We start from the raw sequence: 19,986 nt of genomic DNA, 5'->3' as shown, positions 1-19,986 counted from the left end.
TGAACCAAATGCTGGCATCATCATCATCAGACTAACATAATCAGTTTGACTCTGCGTCTGCGTCATAGGGGGCAACTCTTCCACATTAATGTGCAACCTTTATCAAACTCATCCTCTTCCCGAACAGATCCTCTACGTCTAGGAGCTGGTGGAGGAACAATAGGTATATCGTACATATAATTGAATTTCCTCATATAGCTTTGCTTGTCACTACATATAGCAAGAACCTGGTTCGGATAATTCGCAACCTCATGAAGTCTACTGTTGTTCGATCTCTGTGAATTATAAAACAATTAGACACATATTTAAAATAAATTTAAATAAAAAAATTAGATAATATTCATTCATTTACCAGATGACCCACAGCTACTCCCGGACGAGTGACGTAGCGCCTTGTGATATTATTATACCAATGATATATTCTGGAGTGACATCTGTGTCAAACTGTTCAAGAGAAACCTCAACTACAATAAACCTTGCACGATAGTGCCATCACTACCAAATGTGCAACTTTTTTGAACCAATCTCCACTTTTTAGGTCAATACATGCAGTACGGGTTCAGTATTACAAGGCAATGGACATCTTGCTGAAAACCGAATTTGTCTCATCCCCTGTCAGGAAGATGCAATTCACCAATGTGAAAACATATGGAGAGGACTTATCGTCCACCATATGTTTGACCATTCGTACAAAAATTAGGCAAAGTATGTACAATAATTTTGTACGGCTCCAAATAACCTGAAACACAAAATGTTATATTAAGAGAATATTAAAGACAAATACAATAAAAATGTGAATAAAATAATTAATTAGGTTTAGTGTAATGTACCTTTCAGGTTGAAGCAGATCAAACATGTATCTATACTGGTTGACTACATGTGTGCCTATCCTAGTCACACCACAAAATTTGTCTCTCCACCTAAATTTTTTAAATTGATAATTTTAGAATTTAAATATAACTAGATCGGTGATATAAAAATTAAATTGAATTAAAACAACATACCGAGAACCGTAGGCTCGTCCAACTAACTGAGCGTCATTAACATGAATGCAGTGTGGAGCCATTGTTGGAAATCACTCCAAAACCCATAGTTGCAAAAGTACCGAGAACCTGTACCGCATGAAAGATTACTGGATCACGCACCCTAATATGTCTTGTCTTAACATCCTGATCCATCGTTATTGAGAAGACCTGGTTAGAACCGAAAATTCACGTTATCACAACGACTCACAACGATGTGGATTTGTAACCAGTTAGGACATAATTGAAGGAAGTGTCCTTCGTTATTAAGACGGGCTCCAGATAGTTTAGGGATTGAATAAATAAATAATTTTTTTATTAATATATTCATTTTATTGTATATTCAATTTTTTTAATTATAATTATTGTATATTCAATTTTTTTATAATAATCTACTGTATATTCATTTTTTTTTGTAATCAATAAAGTTTTACATTATAATAATCTAATATATTCAATTTATAGTATAATAATCTAATATATTCAATTTATTCAATTTATTGTCTAATGATTATTCAATTATAGTATAATAATCTAATATATTCAATTATAGTCTTAATGATTATTCAATTATAGTATGATTATTAGCTCTTTTTTCTCTTTTTTTTTTTATATATATTTCTATGGAAAGTTCAAATAAAGTGAAGACTCTCGCTCTCTCCCTAAGATCTCGCTCTCACTCTCTCCTAAGATCTCTCTCTCACTCTCGCTCTCTCTCAATATCTCGCTCTCTCTGTTATTGTTGTTATCTTTTTCATTAATGATTACTAGCTTTCATTTTCTTCTGGAACAATCACAAACACTTTTTTGATTATGGATCTACTACTAGAAACTCAATGCGTAATCTTAGCATTCAATGTGTATTTCTGAATAATCTATTTTTCAATTAATTCAACCATTTCAATTTTACCAAAGTTCAATGTTAGTCAGATTAGTCATTCTCGCTCTCTCCAACATTCTCGCTTTGAATCTCGCTCTATCCTAAAATCTCGCTTTGAATCTCGCTCTCTCTTAAAATCTTGTTCAACATCTCGCTCTTTCCTACTATCTTCGCTTTTTGAATCTCGCTCTCTCCGTAATCTGCTTCAAGTTTCGACATGTATGGAACCTTTGACAACCTAATATACAAAATTTTGTTCGTAGACAAAGCTAATTCGGAATTGTCTTTCATTCAAGGCATAACTTGTATCCATGCGCTTCATATTCGCCTGGAGTTTGCTCCTTGATTTAGCTCATGGGGAATGTATCTATACTGACAGGGATGAGACAAAGCTAATTAGGACATAATTGAAGGAAGTGTCCTTCGTTACTAAGACGGGCTCAGATAATTAGGGATTGAATAATAAATAATTTTTTTTATTATATATATTCATTTTATTGTATATTCAATTTTTTTTTATAATAATCTACTGTATATTCAACTTTTTTTTTTGTAAATCAATAAAGTTTTACATTATAATAATCTAATATATTCATTTATTCAATTTATTGTCTAATGATTATTCAATTTATAGTATAATAATCTAAATATTCAATTATAGTCTAATGATTATTCAATTATAGTATGATTATTAGCTCTTTTTTTCTCTTTTTTATATATATTTCTATAGAAAATTCAAATAAAGTGAAGACTCTCGCTCTCTCCTAAGATCTCGCTCTCTTAGTCCCGCTCTTTCCTAAGATCTCACTCTCTCAGTATCGCTCTCTCCTAAGATCTCGCTCTCGCTCTCTCCTAAGATCTCTCTCTTCACTCTCGCTCTCTCTCAATATCTCGCCTCTTCTGTATGTTTTGTTATTTTTTTCATTTAATGATTACTAGCTTTCATTTCTTCTGGAACAATCACAAACACTTTTTTTTATTATGGATCTACTACTAGAAACTCAATGCGTAATCTTTAGCATTCAATGGTGTATTCCTGAATAATCTCATTTTTCAATTATTCAACCATTTCATTTTACCAAGTTTAATGTAATCAGATTAGTCATCTCGCTCTCTCAACATTCTTGCTTTGAATCTCGCTCTCTCTTAAAATCTTGTTCAACATCTCGTCTCTCCTACTATCTCGCTTTGAATCTCGCTCCTCCTTTTAATCTGCTTCAAGTTTCGACATGTGTGTAACCTTCGACAACCTAATATACAAAATTTGTTCGTAGACAAAGCTAATTCGGAATTGTCTTTCATTCCAAGGCATAACTTGTATCCATGCGCTTCATATTCGCCTGGAGTTCGCTCCCAGAAATGTAGTCATCCTCACCCCCTCACGTCAATCCCACAAGCCTCCGTCTAATTTGAAATGATAAAAAATGCATAGGTTGTTAGAAGTAGCTCGAGTACATAGTACATATAGTATACCATCTCATTACTTTATTTCCTCTATGAGGGAAAAAGAAAAGTAATAAACCTGCAATCTCAAGGGTGGATGTGTGTCGAAACTTCAACCTTTGATAACCTAAGCGAGATTCGCGAGATTTCCCTTGTCGAGGGTTGAAGTTTCGGCCTACGTATTGTTTCCAAGTTTTTCTTTGTTCGTCGAGTTCTCAACGTTCAACCTCTAGCCTCGAACTCCCAAAACAACAATATTTCTCTAATAAGTTTCAAAACAACAATATTTCTCTAATAAGTTTTGAAAACAACAATATTAATATTAAAGGTCCGGTTTCAGTCTCTAACTTTAGTATAATTTTCTAGTCTATAAATTTCAAAAGGTTGGATTTTTATTTGAGAATTTTGAATTTAATTTCTATTTGCTAACTCCTTAAGTTTCTCAAGTTTACTTTTTTATCTCCATATTTTTAGTAATGTTTGTTTTTAGTCCTTTTCTTAATTAATTTTAATTGATAAAAATGATTGAAATTTGATTTTGATTAATAATTACTTTAATTATTTTAAATTAATTAATAGAAAAGTAAAGTGATCAGGTTGATGAAAATTTGAGGATAAAATTGTAGTATCTTGAAATCTATAGACTACATAAAAGTATAATATTTTAAAGGTAAACCATCATGGGTTGGTCCAATGGTAAATAGGAAGCATAACTAGAGATGTACACGGGGCGGGGTGGGGCCGGGATGTCATTCCCCATCCCTGTCCCCGCTCCCCATTTCATTCCTTATCCCCGTGAAATTCCCCACGTAGATCGGAGCGAGGATTCCCCACGGGGAATTCACGGGGACAGGGTTCCCCGGTGGGAATTTTTTCTCATTACTTTTTTCTTTTTTTGTAAAAAACTAATTGATTTAAATCAGTAATGTAAACAAATTTTAATTAAATAATTAACTTTATCACTAAATTGTTTATTATTGTTAGTTTTATATGACAATTTGAATTTAAAAATAAATTACTCAAATTTTGGCCTAAAAAAACTAATTAATTTTTTTAGTAGAAAGAAATAAATGTAAATCAAATTATTCACATATATAACTGTCTCTTATACACATCTAGATGTGTATAAGAGACAGAGATTTAGCTCATGGGGAATTTTTTTCCCCACTCCCTCCTCCATTCCCCACCTAATCGAGAATCCCCTCCCTGTTTGAGGTGGAGCCCCACGGGCCCTATCCCCGTAGGAAAATTGGACATCTCTAGGCCTTGATAAAGGGTTAAGAAGTCATGGGTTCAATATATGGTGGACATCTTCCTAGGTTTTAATATCCTACTTAAGATTAGTCAAAGATATTTACTATTTTATCATGGGTATAGTTTGTGTTTGAAGTGCAAATTATTTTAATCTGAGTTGTTTTTTTACTATTTTTTTAATTCAAACAATGGCATATTAGATATATATTCTGTAATTATAAATAAAAGCATTTCATCCGCCAATTTTTTTTTTAAAATGTGTTAGATTTTAAGTTACGTTATTATCCCTTTATTTGATTGTGAGATTAGATTACATAATTCATTACTTATTAAGAAATCTTTATGTTTTGGAGATTAAAAAAACTAATTCTTTTAACTCTATAATGTCACACAAAAAACGTGTATGTAGTAGCAATTGTTGGGAAGTATAGGTCATCACCACGATGACACAAAAAAATAGTGTAAATTTAAATACATGATTTCTACAAAACAATCCTGTTCCATTATCATTGAAAAGCAGTTGAAGAAAAAAATACTATTAACTTAAATATCATATATTGTAAATAGAAATAAAAAGATTTGTTCCACCAAATTTTTAAAGTGTGTTTAATTTTAAGTTACATTATGCTCTTCGTCCATTTGGTCATTTTAGGATCTATCAACGTTGTTGAACATGCACAAAGTATGGTAGATTAGATTGAAAAATCATGTACGAAAGCAACCAATTTTGTAACTCCATTATATTGAACAAAAATGTACATTGGAAGTGATAGTTGGCCAAGTACATGCCACCACCATAATGAAACACAAAAAATACTAAAACATAATAGTGGTAGCTTATCATTCAAAAGCAATATAAGAAGAAGTGGTGATCAAGAGTATTTTTTTAGGAGAAGTTCACGGTACTAAAATAAGTTAAAGAAAAATTACCTTGTTATTCCTCTAGTTTTGAAGAATAAGCATGCTTGGTCCCTAAGTTTTCAAAATATACACATTTAGTCTCTAAGTTCTTAAGAATAACAACGTTTGGTCCAAGCCTGTTTGGTTAGCAATCCATATTATGTTTAATGTTATCAAATTTACTGAATTAAGCAAATATATGTTTAGCAGACAATCTGAATTTTGTTTCTAAAAATTATTTTCGGATTTTGTGATCCAAACAATAGAAATTCTAAAAACAACATTTTAATATCTTCAATGTATCCATATTTTGAATTTTAAATTTTAAAATGCAGAAGTATATTAAGTAAATATAAAAATATTTAGAAATATAGTATCTCATAGAATAAACTCAATTAATTTTTTTAGAAAAGTTAAAATATGTATTATATAATATTACAAATTATAAAATATTACATAAATAATAAATGTAAATTTTTTTTAATATAACAATATGTTTATAAATTAATTAATAATACTTTATAGTCAAACTAATATTTAATGGGGAACTAAAACTAGTTTCATGGTTTACAAATAAAGTATCAAATATATATACAATTCTTTAAATTATAATCCAATTTTTTAATATATAACCAAATACATATATGAAAACATGAAGTATAATTTTATTTTCATGGAATCCCTTGCTTTCAAATTCCTATTTTCGTATTTCTTGCCAACATACTTCAAATTTTCAAAAAATACCTTTTAAGTCTCTGAATTTTTAAGACTAGGTTTGAAATGTCCTTTAATTTTTTATTATTTATTATTATTTGAAATAACTATATAACATTTTAAATTAGAACAATAATTTTTAAAAGTTATCTTCTCTCTAAATTTTTTTATAATATTTTCTAATTTTAAATATCATATAACTATTTTAAATAATTAAAAAATCACTTGAAGAAACTTCTAGATCTATTCTATAAAATTCAGGGACTAAAAATGTACAATTTTGAAAACTCAATGACAAAATATAGATATTTTTTAAAATTCAAGGATTAAAAATATACATTTTAAAAATTCAGGAACCAAATGCACATATTTTTTAAAACTAAAGGACTAAATAAATACATTTTTAAAACTCATGATAGCTTTTTCAAAACTTGGGACTAAAAAGGTAATTTTTTTAAAAAGTTATTTTATTATATATGAATTGAATTAAAATGTACAAGTCTTTGTAAAAGGTTTCTTGGGAATTTCGTTTTTTTTTTATTTTATTTTATAAATGACTTTTACTTTATATATATATAGTTTTCTTGCTTTAAACTTTGATAAGACCCATGAAACAAATAATATATTAGGGTATGTGTTTATATTGACTAGGAAACAATGTTTTTCAAAAAATTAATTATTTTCATTTAAACACTTTATAAAATAAAATTAAAATAAAAACACTCATGTATTTTGTTGCATTTTCTCAAAAATATTTTTATATACAAATTTGTTTGGTTTACTATACATTCAAAATATTTCTATTAAAGCGTCAAATAACTATGAAAGAAGACCGTTAAATACTATATGAATTGGTCATTGCAGTGATCGCCAAAGTTGATCATCAGAGTAGTTGCATAGATGGTAGTTGGAAGTGTTCGTTGAAGTGGTCGTTGGAGGTGATCATCAAAATTAGGTGTCGAAGGTGGTTTTGTTGGAGTTGGCCGCTGGAGTGATCGCGGAAGATTGTCGTTGGAGTTGACCAAAAGATTGGACGTTGAAATTATTGAAGGGAGGGTGAGTTTGTTATTTTAACTATTTGGGTGAGTTCGTTATTTTAATCATTAACTTGTATTGTTTTCGGAATTTAAGGATAAAAATTCGAATCTCTAATCTTTTGGTCCAGAATATATGTCTTAACCAATTGATGTGTCACGATCATGCATCAGAGTTATTGAAGTTGTTTTTTTATTATTATATTAAACATACTTAAGTTTGAGTGTACTGCATCATCAAATCTCGTATTTAATGTATTTAAACAAATATTGACCTAACAAGTTGCAATTAATTGGAGTTGAAATTTGATATTGTTGATCACAGACAACTTTCCTTTCTTAATGTAAAAAAGAAATGAGCAAATTACACTTACTTTGGCCACGTGGTTTAGATAATAGGTCAGACTTTAGTTAGGTTTCAAAATCGTGTAATGACTACATTTGTATAACTATTTGGTTTTTAACTTTTAGCTTTTAAAAAATAAGTTTATAAACATTTCATTCCATCGATAAATTTCTTACGTTTTTATTTATTACCTATCCATGTTTTCAAAAATCAAGCAAAGTTTTGAATTTTTTTTAGAAAAATGTTTTTAAAAATTTATTTTTGTTTTTGAAATTTGACTATCAACTAGACTCATGAAAGATGAAAATTATGATAAGAAATTTAGAGAAAATATGTTTACTTTTCAAAAACTAGAAATTAAAAATCAAATGGTTATCAAATGGAACTTAATAATTTAAGTTTAAGAAATAGTTTAGTTTAGTTCTTGAATTAACGGCCTTCATAAAGTAGAGGAGATGTCGATGATCCTTACAGTACTTTAAGGTTGAATTTTAGTCTTTGTTACTTTTGCATGTCTAATTTTATGCCATTTATTTATAATGAGTTTTAAATTTAGTCTCTTAAATTAAAGTTTATTTTATCGAATTGACTAAATATGAAAATAATTTGTATGCAAAGAAATTGTTCATTCTTTATGATGTGTGCTAGAAGTGTATTATAAATAAAGATGTAAAGCACGATTGAGGTGAATGAAGATGAATGATAAATCACTTCTCTAGGTGAGAAGATTGGATGATGCGTTGACGTGTCGTATTACACTCTCTATAATGTGCACAAGCTTTTTCTGAGTAAGATCCAAGTATAAATCTAAGTCCAAGGTCGAACACAGGGATTTATACTAGACTAACGCAGGCCTTGCATTGCAACAGTTGCAAAAGGGCTTTAAATAAATGCAGGAGAAAATTATCTACACTAATCTTACTACATGCATACAAGAAAACACAAGAGATCAAGTGAAACGCGGGGCTTAATGAATGAATGGTGCTAAGTGTTAGGGGTATGCATTGATCCAAGTAAGATGAACACGTGTACAAGGGAATGGGTAAAAATGAAGGTAACAGAGATGCTCGTTTACAAACCAGATGTATGCAGATGCGTTAGGTTTCTATTTCTATGATATTATTCAACATTTCTCAATGCAAATGTCACATATGTTCCTATTTCTAGGGTGCATGTGTTGCTATAGAAAGCAATAAAATACAAGTATTTTTCTCTAAATCTACTGTGCGTTCTGACTTAATACGTTTCTAGTTATCCTATTCTCTCAAATACTTTTAACTGAGTTATAACTTCAACCAGATAATCAGAATGATTAAAGCTTTGGGCAATAAGCAAGCAACAAGTCATAAACGCATCTATCACACAATAGCATGTAAACAAAGGCAAAAGTGATGGATCAAATGCACGGTTGAATAAATAATGAAAATGTCATTACAATAATAATACTTGATCGCATGAGATGAAAATTGGTAATGGAGTGAGAAAAGAAAAGAGTCAAGCGGTGGAGTTCAATCTCTTGTCCTCTTTGGCTTGATCCAAATGCGTGTACAACAAACTTGGTGAAGAGATGAAGAAGAATTCCCTTTCAAGCTTGGTCTTCTACAATTCTCCTTGATCAATGATGACAATGGTTCTTGCCCTCCTATGTTCTTGCAGTAACAAAGTACTACGATCTAAGTTCTAAAGCTTTCTATCTGAAAAATATATGAATCTCTTCTTTGGTTGCAAGTCTTCCTATTTATAGGTATTTTCCTCAGCAACTTGTGATAAAGACAACATTAATTTCCATGCCCTGATTAGCCATCTGCCAGTTTAGTCACTTTTCAGACGCTGACAGTCACATACCCATACTTGCAAGTGGTGATTTGACAGGAGCAACATAAACCAATATATCTTCTCTGCGTTGGCCAACTTCGGACGCATATTTGTGCGTTAGCTTAGCCTGCGATACTTAGCAAATTTTCTTAAAATTTTATGATAAGATGCGTTAGTGAAGCAGTTATATAAAAAAGTATGTTTTTGTAAAGACTAGTAGTGTTTGCGAAATTCCATGCATTTTCCTTTAAGACAAATGTGTTTTTATCATTAAGAATCCTGATTGTTTCAACTTTTGAGAGACAATAACTTGTATTTCTACAAGTCATCATAAATATAATATGTGAAATAAAGGTTAGCGACCACACAGAGTACTAATGTCACGCACGATGTGTGAACACTTGCAAGAACAACCAGAAAACAAAAAGAATACAAATATAAAAAAATACCATAAAGAGTTTGGTAACCCAATTCGACGATGTATCACCTATGTTTGAGAGACTTTGTGCCCATAGAAAGATACTTTTATCAATAAGAAGTTAAACAATTACAACATTGTACTTATTTGTAAATCTACAGCAAATATAGTGACACACAAAATGTTCAACTAAGTGAATATCCACTTAGGTTCCCCTTAAGTGTGAGACTCCCTCCCAATAAAACTTGGGTTCCCCCTAAGTATAAGAATATTAGTCAAGAATCACTTAAAAACCAAACTTCTGCAACCTTAACCAAATATAAAGCCAACTACAAATTTCTAACAATATATGAATATATTTTTAAAATTTATAGTGAAAATGCTAACAAATAACCAAAAAAAAAAAAAAATGAAAAATTAATAGTAAACAAGCAGTAGGGACTAAATTTAAAATTTCTTGAAAGTACATAAACTAAAAATACATATATTTATTAAACACTTCAAAACGTAGAGACCAAAATAATATTTTAACCTATTTAATGCGTAGAATATAGAATTACTCAAACTTCATAAAAACACTCGAACATAATAATTATTGGAGGTCATAAAACTAAGAAGAGTACTTAGATGTATTCTTAGTTACATTTTTACATCTAGTTATCTGATCATAGTTTGTTGTATGGAAAACTCTTCTTACTTCTTTTTTAAAATATATATTTTTACTCTTATTATATATATATATGTATATATATATTGTCCTTTTTTTTCCTTATTTTAATTTTTATTAATTGTCATCAAGAGACGGAGATCTTCCTATTTCTTGGATGTGTTAATTCAATTGTGCAATATTTGTCCTAATAAAGTTTTTTTTTTTAATTTAGGAAAACTACAATTAAAATAAAAAGTTTCAAAACATAGTCATGATAATAAGTTTAGAAAAGTACAATAATAATAAATAAATATATAAAATATGATTTTTTTGGCCAAATTTTAGAATAACCAAAAAAGGAGAAAAATGGGGTATTCTAAAAATTGGGCTAACTTGTCTTGAGTTTGAATAATGAGCCTATGGTTTGGAAATGGGTAAGTGTACAAATTGGCCAAAATAGAGCCCAATTCTTCAAAATTGTCCATGAAATACAAAGTATTCATTTATCATATGTGATTTAATAAAATAATAATTTTTTTGTATTAAAATATATGATTAAAAACTACAAGATGTGTAGATTAGTTATTTAAATAAACAATACTATTAAGTAGGTACACTGTTAATATACTTATCAAATTTTAATAAATAACATATTAAAATGGAAAACATGGTTTCTTTTTTCTTATGGGGACTCAATCCCTGATCAGAGATTCTTCGACTCTAACCTTAACTTCTCAAATGAAGAATTGGCCAAAGGTGGTGATGAAAATTATTTGAAATTTGCTTATTGTCTTTATATTTTTCCTAAGGCAGTTTCTAGTGGTTTTCACAGTTGTCACAAATGTTGTCTTAACATCTGCCTCAGACAAGTCATTATCCTGCAGAATATTTTTCTTTTCTAATCTGGAATTTATATACGAAATATTTTTTATTTCCTAATCGGGGTTATCTCAGTAGAAATATATTAATCGATATTTTTCTTGTTATAACAGATCTTATTTTGATAAAGAAGGGAGATATTTTTTCGGAAGTTCTTTCCTTATTTGCCCTCGCTTTTAAAGAAGAATTATGCCACTCTTTAAGGTTGTCGCTTTTGTTAATCAAGCAAGACGTGTTTTGTTCCACACCCATTGTTGTGCAATATTGTGTTCTTACTTGTTGCTTACTATTGTGCTGTGCAAGTTCTTTATCCATTGAAGTGCAACACTTTGAAGTAAATCACAGTCTTAGGAGAGCCTAAGCCATTATTTCCAGAGAAGGGATTCTCAATCTTAGGGGGAGCCTAAGACTCAGCTTCGAAAAAGAATTCGCTAGCTCAAAGGTATCCCAAGGTTCACCAGTGAAGGGAGTTCACTGACTAAGGGGAAGATATCTTAGTGAGAGAAGTCTCACACACTATCAAAAGTTGAAGTATCGAACACTAATATTATCAAACTTAGGGAGGAACCTAAGTACATTTGATAGGGAATCTCATATTTAGGGGAAGCCTAGGTAGTTAGTGAGTTGAACTCTACGTGAGTCACTATAATAATCGTGTATTACAGATGAGTACTATATTGTAAACTGCTAAACTCTTTAATGTTATTGGATTATCTTTCCTGGGTACACTGCCTCACACGTAAGTGAATTATCATCAAAGTGGATTACCAACTTTTGCGTGCTTTTACTTATTGTTAATGTTTTTGTTATCACAGAGCTCGTCAATGCTTTCCGTTTAACATTCGTATTTCGAGTGGGGAGTCATCCTATCACCTTTTCAAAAAATTCAATGAAATATTGATGGGAAGTACATCTACAATCATGTGTCTGCCTCGTTGCCATCTCTAATCAATATATGTCTAAAACCAATTGAATTATATTCAAATTGGCGATCAAAGGATTGCATAGTTTTAGAGAACGAAAAATGAAATAAAGAGATTAAGAAGATATGGAAGAATACGGGGAAAGAGATGGAAAATGGAGAAGCATTGGTCATAAATTGAAGCAACAGAGAGAGAAAAAAATGAAAAAAGGAGGTGACAAGTGCATATAAACAATTTCCATCCACATATTAACAATATGAGGATTTTTTAACTTCTTTGTAACAAGATATCTAATAGTTTGGTAGTTGAAATTTATGTTCATACCAAATAGATTCCTAAACTTTAAGTATCTAAAAACTATTGAACTTGAGAAAGCTTCTTATATATTTGTAAACTTTTGATTTTATATCTAACAAGTCATTAAACTTTTGATTTCGTGCTAATAATGTTAATAAAATTTTTTATCTCTTGACCATTATGGTTGTCAAGACTTATTAATAATTTAATAATTTAACTAATACCACATAATTATATTAAAACACGTTATTTTAATAATACATATTAGGAAATGCTAAAGAAAAAAAAATCAGTGGAATTTAAAGTTCTCTCCCAAAAGTAAGATAAAATTAACGTCACACGAAAGGTCAAACTCTGATAAAGGCAACTTTATTAAAGTAAAATTTGTTTAAAAAGTAACGAGTCTTATTCACTCAAAGCAAATTCCTTTTTCTTCTCGATAATAATTCAACGTTACCTCTTACATTTTGCTCACTGTTCCTCTTCCATCTGGGTGTATGGTTGTTTGTATCAAATTTTGTTTATAAATTACCATTTTTTAAAAAAGTTACGAATTTTTTAGACACAATTAAAAGTTTAAAGGTTTATGTATATCTAATAAATCAATTTTAAAAATTTTAAATTTGTTTAAATTTGTCAACAATCTATTATACACAAGAATGAAAATTTAAAAACCTATCACAAACCCAAAAGTTAAAGTTTAGGGGACATATTCTGACCTTTTTAGTAATTTAACCAGTTTTATAAAGACCTAAAGCCTCTCTCCCCATTGAATTTTGTGCCAAGGAAGAGCAACGGACCAAGAAAAGAAACAGTAAAGTCAAAGCAAAAGAAATGGGTGAAAACAACAATGATCAAACTCCCACCATTCCTCTCCTCACTCCTTACAAGATGGGGAAGTTTAATCTTTCTCACAGGTACTTCCATCCATCCATTTCTCACCATTTGCATCTTCCTGTCTTTCAAGTATCATCTATCTAATTCACCATCTTCAGTCCCTGCCTTGCTTATATTTTTCCTCTCATCAATGATTATTCTTCAGAATCGTATTGGCTCCATTGACAAGGCACAGATCTTACAACAATGTTCCTCAGGAACATGCTATCTTGTATTACTCCCAGAGAACCAGCAAAGGGGGTTTCTTGATAGCTGAGGCTACTGGGGTTTCTGATACTGCCCAAGGGTAAACAAACTTCTTCATTTTCTTTTCAGGAAAAAAGGCCTCTTGAGCTCAACTTTCTAAGAACAGCATTATTTTGAGTTTAATTCCACTAATCTGTTTCTGTCTTCTAACATCTAAGATATCCTGATACACCTGGGATATGGACAAAAGAGCAAGTTGAAGCATGGAAACCAATTGTAGATGCTGTTCATAGCAAAGGTGGTACATTCTTTTGTCAGATATGGCACGTAGGGAGAGTTTCAAATTCGGGTGTGTTTTCTTTTTCAACATTAAAGACTAGCCCATACAAAACTAGAACTCCTCTTCTTACTCAAATTTGTCAAAATATCAACTTTAACTCCAAAACCTAGAATATAACTCAACTTGTCCATATATTATATCCTCGACCAAAAAATCCGATGTTTGTGACCACTGAATATTGCCTGCAAAATGCACGGATGTGGGAATGTATTTGGTGGCTATACACAACAAGCAGTTGATTTTATGATTTGCCATAGTGGTTAACTCAACAAGTGTTCATTCTGCCCATATATATTTTCCCTGATGCATATAGGTTCTAAACCAAATGGACAAGCTCCAATCTCATCAACAGACAAGCCACTGTCCCCACAAGTTGAGGCTAATGGTGATATTGAATATTTTAGTCCTCCACGACGTCTAAGAACAGATGAAATCCCTGAAATTGTCAACGATTTTAGACTTGCAGCCAGGAATTCCATTGAAGCTGGTAAGTCCTATTTTCAGAAAACTAACATAAATCCTGCCAGGACTAGATTATAAGCTTCTTTCATGACTGATTAAGACTAAAAATTCATCAAGCAGCACAACTTCTCTATTTTACTCAATAAGACAAGTCTGCAAGGCATGAGCTTGGAAAAGTGACGAGTTAGCTAGCCATAATTGTTTCTACTTTTAAGCCTGATTTTATGTTTACTTTCTTGATTTTATGTATTTTGGGTGAACAACTCCAATTGGGGCTTCACTTTTTCTACCCGGCACTGATAATGGAAGTTGAATGAATATACAGGTTTCGATGGAGTTGAAATCCATGCAGCTCACGGTTATCTCATTGAACAGTTCATGAAAGATCACGTGAATGACCGAACAGACCAATACGGAGGGTCTCTGGAAAACCGTTGCAGATTTGCTCTAGAAGTAGTTGAAGCTATCGTAAATGAGATAGGTGGAGATAGAGTTGGGATAAGACTATCACCGTTTGCAGATTTGATGGAGGCAGGAGATTCAAATCCAGAAGCTTTGGGACTCTACATGGTGGAGAGTTTGAACAAATATGGAATTTTGTACTGCCACATGGTGGAGCCACGGATGGAAAGTGTTCCTGAGGAGGTTGAGTGTCCTCGTAGCCTCTTACCAATGAGAAAGGCATTCAACAGTACATTCATAGCTGCTGGGGGGTACGATAGGGAAGATGGAAACAGAGCCATTGCCGAAAATCAAGCCAATCTCATTGCTTATGGACGTTGGTTCTTGGCAAATCCAGACTTGCCAAGGAGATTCGAGATAGATGCTCCTCTCAACAAGTACAATAGGAATACTTTTTACTTATCAGATCCAGTAGTTGGTTACACAGACTATCCCTTCCTGGAAGAGTAGCAATTCTCATTCGAAGTGACTTCCATTTGGCTTCTTTAAATAAATAGTTAGTCTCCATGTAATTCGTTGATTATGTTTCCATTCCAGATGTATAACATAATGGAGCGAATTCGGTGATCATGATTCCATTCCAGATGTATAACAAAATGGAGTGGATTATAGTAGAAGCAAGCACGGATTCAATGACCAGATAAATTTAAACCATGAACACGAGTACAAATATCCAATTTAGGCCATATGCGTTTCATACAAATGTGAATATCGTTCTTGCTGGATGGAGGATAGGGACATGCTGTGACATGAAATAGTAGTTTTTTTTTTTCATCAATCTTCGACATTCTATCAAACACTTACTATGTGACCAGAAATAACTACTCATATCAGTTTAAATGGTTGGGCACATAAATGATTAGGCAATGGAATTTTCATATACATAGAAGTTAAATGCAATCAGAAATGTTTGATAATAAAAGGACCCTAGAATTATAGACATCATTTAATCAGTTGCACCGTTAATGTAAACCTCCGTAAAAGGCACCATGGTGGGAGGCGGATGGGAAATATTCTTTTTGAGATTTCATAAAGATAATATTTACTCTAGTAAATCTTAACACCAAATTCTTATCAAAGGATGGTGCAGTGAGACGACTCACCACGCCTGCGAAGCTCTTCCTCTGCTTTCTGTAGATTCTCCCTGAGTTTACGAATTTCATCACTAGATTCTCTCTGAGCATGTCGTGCATGCTCTTCTGCCTTCAGTCTCGCTGCTTGTTCTTCTGCCAGTTTTTGTTCAAGTCTTACAGTTGTTTCTCTAAGCTTCAACTCAACCTATGAAAAAAAAAATAGATATTTGTGAATCTTGTCAGAATACCAAGAAACTTAGAACTTCATACAGGCACGGTGACACACACTCTCTAAATATAAACATTTGTATGCTTCTGTTGCTCTCTCTAAACATGTGAAGGATATCTGTAGGCCACTTATGGCCTAAGAAAAAGGAAAAAAATATTTTCACTTTTGACCAGAAATACCCAAAAAAAAAAAAAAAAACAAAACAAAAAAACAAAAAAGAAAAAGAAAAGAAAAAAAATGACTGCCTATGATGAGATTCTATGTCAATATGTGCACATATGGCAGGCTGTGTACATCTTATGCTAATGAACCTTCGGGTTCACCACTTATGATTTGTGATTCTTCGGATACACCATAATCCCATCCCGTCCAAACTAAATTTGCATGAAAGTTAAATTTGCTCCACAAAATTTGTAAAATGATAGATTCATAAATTCCACAACTACAATAGGACTGATTATTTGTATATGCTATGATTGAGGAGGTGCTCTTAAGTTCCCCTTTCTGGGAGAAGGGAAAACTTTTGTAGCACGTTAGTTTCAATGCTATTTTATGGGGAGTTTGTAGAGATTTGTAGAGATGTGGAAAGGTTGTGTGACAAGGTTGGGGGCTGGTGAGGGTTAAGATGGCTCCTTGCGGCCATCAATCACTAGGCCTTTTTGTCGTTATGATCTTGATTTGATTTTGCTGGATTGGAGTTCCTTTTGTAGTTAGTTTAAGACCTCCCTTCTTGTTGAGCTTGTTGATTTACGCCCTAGTACATTTTTTTTTCACTTTTCCCAATGAAAGTTCTATTTCTTTGGAAAGAAATATATCATCCTTGTGTAATAATATGCTAACCATAATCAAATTATTCTGAAGAATCTAAAATTAAGTCTGTGCCCAACAACTCTAATCATCAACATTTCATGGCCAACAATGTCAATCCCATTCCCAGTCCTTTCATGACAGGTTGGCAATCTTTCTCATCACTCTCAGAGAAAAACAATGTCTGCATTTTCCTATTGGCAAAAGTCTAGATAACAACACATTGGCAAGCTGGAGTTTGTGTCATTTTATGGAGTGTTTGGAAGAAAGAAACAATAGAACCTTTAGAGGGATGGAAGGGGTCCTTGTCACGTTTGATCCCTCGCTCGGTTCTATGTTTCACACTAGGCATTGGTAACAAAATCTTTTGCAATCATACGTCTCATTTTTCTTGACTGAAGTCTCTTCCTTCAGTGGAACTTCTTGTTCTTTTGAGCCCTTGTAACATATTCTTTCATAATTTTTTTCAATAAAAGTTCGGTTCTTTAAAAAAAAAAAGCATGACAGCAAAATAATATTATCAACTAGACCGCCTTCATAATTTACTGAAAAACAGTAGAGCTTCAAATTACCATATCTGTAATTCTTTTCAACTGCTCATCGTATGAATGGTGCATCTGCTCCTTCAGCTCCAAAATTTCTTGCTTGGTGTAGCCTTCAAGAGAATCAACCTCTTTTTGTTGATCACGTAGTTTCATAGCCCCCATCTATAAGATTAATTTGTTATCAGGGGCTTTGTCCTGAAACAATTGTAAAGAAATCTATGTAGTTTAGTAGTACCTTCAGTTCGGTGAATAACTCATCTGAATAGGGTTGTCCACCGTTTTGCATCATAATGCCATTAACAAGGAAGAGCAGTTGTTGAACTTGTCCAACCTTCCTTAATTCGTCCTTAGTCTTATTATCAAAAAGCACACATCGGTTTTGACACAAGGCAAGGATATCCTGCAACAATGGTAATGATAAAATAATTCAATAATTGGTAGTATTAAATTTTTACAACGAATATGAATTTGAATAAATGATTGAGAATCTACGACATACTAAAAATTTTAAAAGAAACAATAGATACATCCTAGAATAAGGAACAACTTAGTGCAAGCTACAAAAAGGCAACCTTTAACGGATCAGGGCATGAATGACCTAAGTAATCTTCCAATGTATCGTCATTTTCTTCAAGTTCGTCACCCCCAGTAAAAACAACAATCATGTAGTTGAAAATTTTGCTACCAAACAAAGTTTGCAGGCTACGAAGGGCAGCCTCTTCTTCCAGAGAAAAACGACTCCGGACTGAAAAAACTAAAAGAACGGCATGAATACCATCCTTGGCCAGATCAATACATTTGACAATTTCCTTGCCAACAAACTCTGATCCAAGAGAAAAGTCAAACAGCCCTACAACGTTGAAAAAATGGATTGTTTTAGATTGTTATACCTTCGCCTTTGAAACTAAGTGATGGTGCCTATCAGTTAGCTCATTCATACCTGGGGTGTCAATAACAGTTATCTCTTGGTCATCTGTTAGTACAGTTGTCTGCAATTCAGAAGTGATCGTCACACCCGAAGAACTTGCCTTCGACTTAAATGCCTTCCTTCCAAGAATACTATTGCCAGTAGCACTTTTCCCATTGCCTGTACGACCGACTAAAACCACAGTTTGAGCACTTCTCCTGGTTGGGGAAGTAAGGTCAAGCTGCCAATCTTCATCTATAGCGCTCCCACCCATTTGTCTTACTGTAGAAAGTCAGATTGCAATTAGTAGCCTTCTTACCATAACAGATAAGAATACTGACATCGTAAACCAGAGAGGCGGCTAAGAAGCACACATGGAGACACAACATTTTAAAAAAATCTAAGACACAAATACAGCAAAGACGCATATATTAAAATATACATTTTAAAATATATATCATTTTTGTACAACAAGAGATTCAAAGCCAATAGATTAATGCATTTATATACCGAGTTACGTAAATGAGTTTGATGCATTTGACTCTCAAAATTTGTTCAAAGTCTAGTGTTTGATACATGTTTAACAAATAGTTGACCTCTATAGACTTTGTACTAGTGTCTAACACATTTATTGTGCTAAAAATATCCAACACTTGAAAGGCCATGAACATGCTAGCCAAACTAAACTGTCTCGTTTTAGGAAGGTGACAAACCCCCAGTACGCCACCACGCTAAGATGATGGTAAAAAGTGTATAGTATCAATTCAGCCATCGAAGTCCGTATTCACAGAGAAAGAGACCCAGAGCCAGAAAGTACATGGACGGATCAAGGAAATTATAGAGGGCCAATGAACCTATCGTTTTCAGAAACCATTTTCAAGGTAGAGAAGAAAATTATTCTTAAATGGTGTATTCTACCTCAGAAGCCAATAACTGCGGAAATCTAAAAGCAAAAATGAAACCTAAAAACAAAAAGTCGAATTTGAAGCAGTACCGAAATCAAAGAGAAAAAATTCCGTCGGAACGAAGATGAAATGGGGGAGGATGCTGGAGGGAAAACAACTCAAGAATCCAATCGAAAGTAGGGTTTATGAACATAGAACTGAAACGACTGTCGGTCCACTGTTGGATTGGAACAGGCAGAGTGATCGATTTTAATTCTAATTTTTATATTTTAAAATTGAACTTATAAGGAAAATCGATATTTACCCTATTTTTATGTACATATCACATCAAAATTAAGGATTTGTTTTGGATTATGCTTTTTAAAACTTTTTGTTTTAAGTAATTTTAATAGTAATTTTGAGGGAAAAATAGATTTTTTTATACTTTAATTTTCATTTAGTCCTTAAATTTCAAAATGTTGTACATTTAATCCATTTCAAAATATTGCATATTTAATCCTTTCATTTTGAATTTGGTTTCAACTTAATCTCTAAGTTTCAAAATTTAGAGTTTTAATCTATTTTTTCGCTAAATATTAATTTTTCATCTTTAGTATTAA

The 19,986-nt window shown here is 32.1% G+C and overlaps 2 protein-coding genes across 3 annotated transcripts; one reads left to right on the top strand and one right to left on the bottom strand.

The window, feature by feature from the left end:
* The first annotated feature begins 13,330 nt into the window (after positions 1 to 13,330).
* LOC120067294 (12-oxophytodienoate reductase 2-like) lies at positions 13,331 to 15,575 on the top strand. Of its 2 annotated transcripts, none has more exons than XM_039018835.1 (5): positions 13,331 to 13,491; positions 13,617 to 13,757; positions 13,876 to 13,955; positions 14,311 to 14,484; positions 14,785 to 15,575. In XM_039018835.1, exons 1-5 carry the CDS (start codon positions 13,409 to 13,411, stop codon positions 15,369 to 15,371), a joined length of 1,065 nt encoding a protein of 354 aa, XP_038874763.1. In that variant the 5' UTR covers positions 13,331 to 13,408; the 3' UTR covers positions 15,372 to 15,575. The 2 variants fall into 2 exon arrangements, with proteins under 2 accessions (XP_038874763.1, XP_038874762.1); XM_039018834.1 differs by having other exon boundaries at positions 13,876 to 14,006.
* A 205-nt stretch (positions 15,576 to 15,780) lies between these two features.
* LOC120067296 (immune-associated nucleotide-binding protein 9-like) lies at positions 15,781 to 19,642 on the bottom strand. The gene is made up of 6 exons (XM_039018836.1): positions 19,477 to 19,642; positions 18,516 to 18,764; positions 18,148 to 18,425; positions 17,811 to 17,975; positions 17,603 to 17,737; positions 15,781 to 16,199 (listed from the first exon to the last, which is right to left on the bottom strand). Exons 2-6 carry the CDS (start codon positions 18,754 to 18,756, stop codon positions 15,996 to 15,998), a joined length of 1,023 nt encoding a protein of 340 aa, XP_038874764.1. The 5' UTR covers positions 18,757 to 18,764; positions 19,477 to 19,642; the 3' UTR covers positions 15,781 to 15,995.
* Between the last annotated feature and the right edge of the window lie 344 nt (positions 19,643 to 19,986).

The sequence above is a fragment of the Benincasa hispida genome, chromosome 12 (genome assembly GCF_009727055.1).
Source record: "Benincasa hispida cultivar B227 chromosome 12, ASM972705v1, whole genome shotgun sequence".
NCBI lineage: Eukaryota > Viridiplantae > Streptophyta > Magnoliopsida > Cucurbitales > Cucurbitaceae > Benincasa > Benincasa hispida.
The sequence above is the reverse complement of the archived record's forward strand: the minus strand, read 5'-3'. Positions and strand labels throughout refer to the sequence as shown.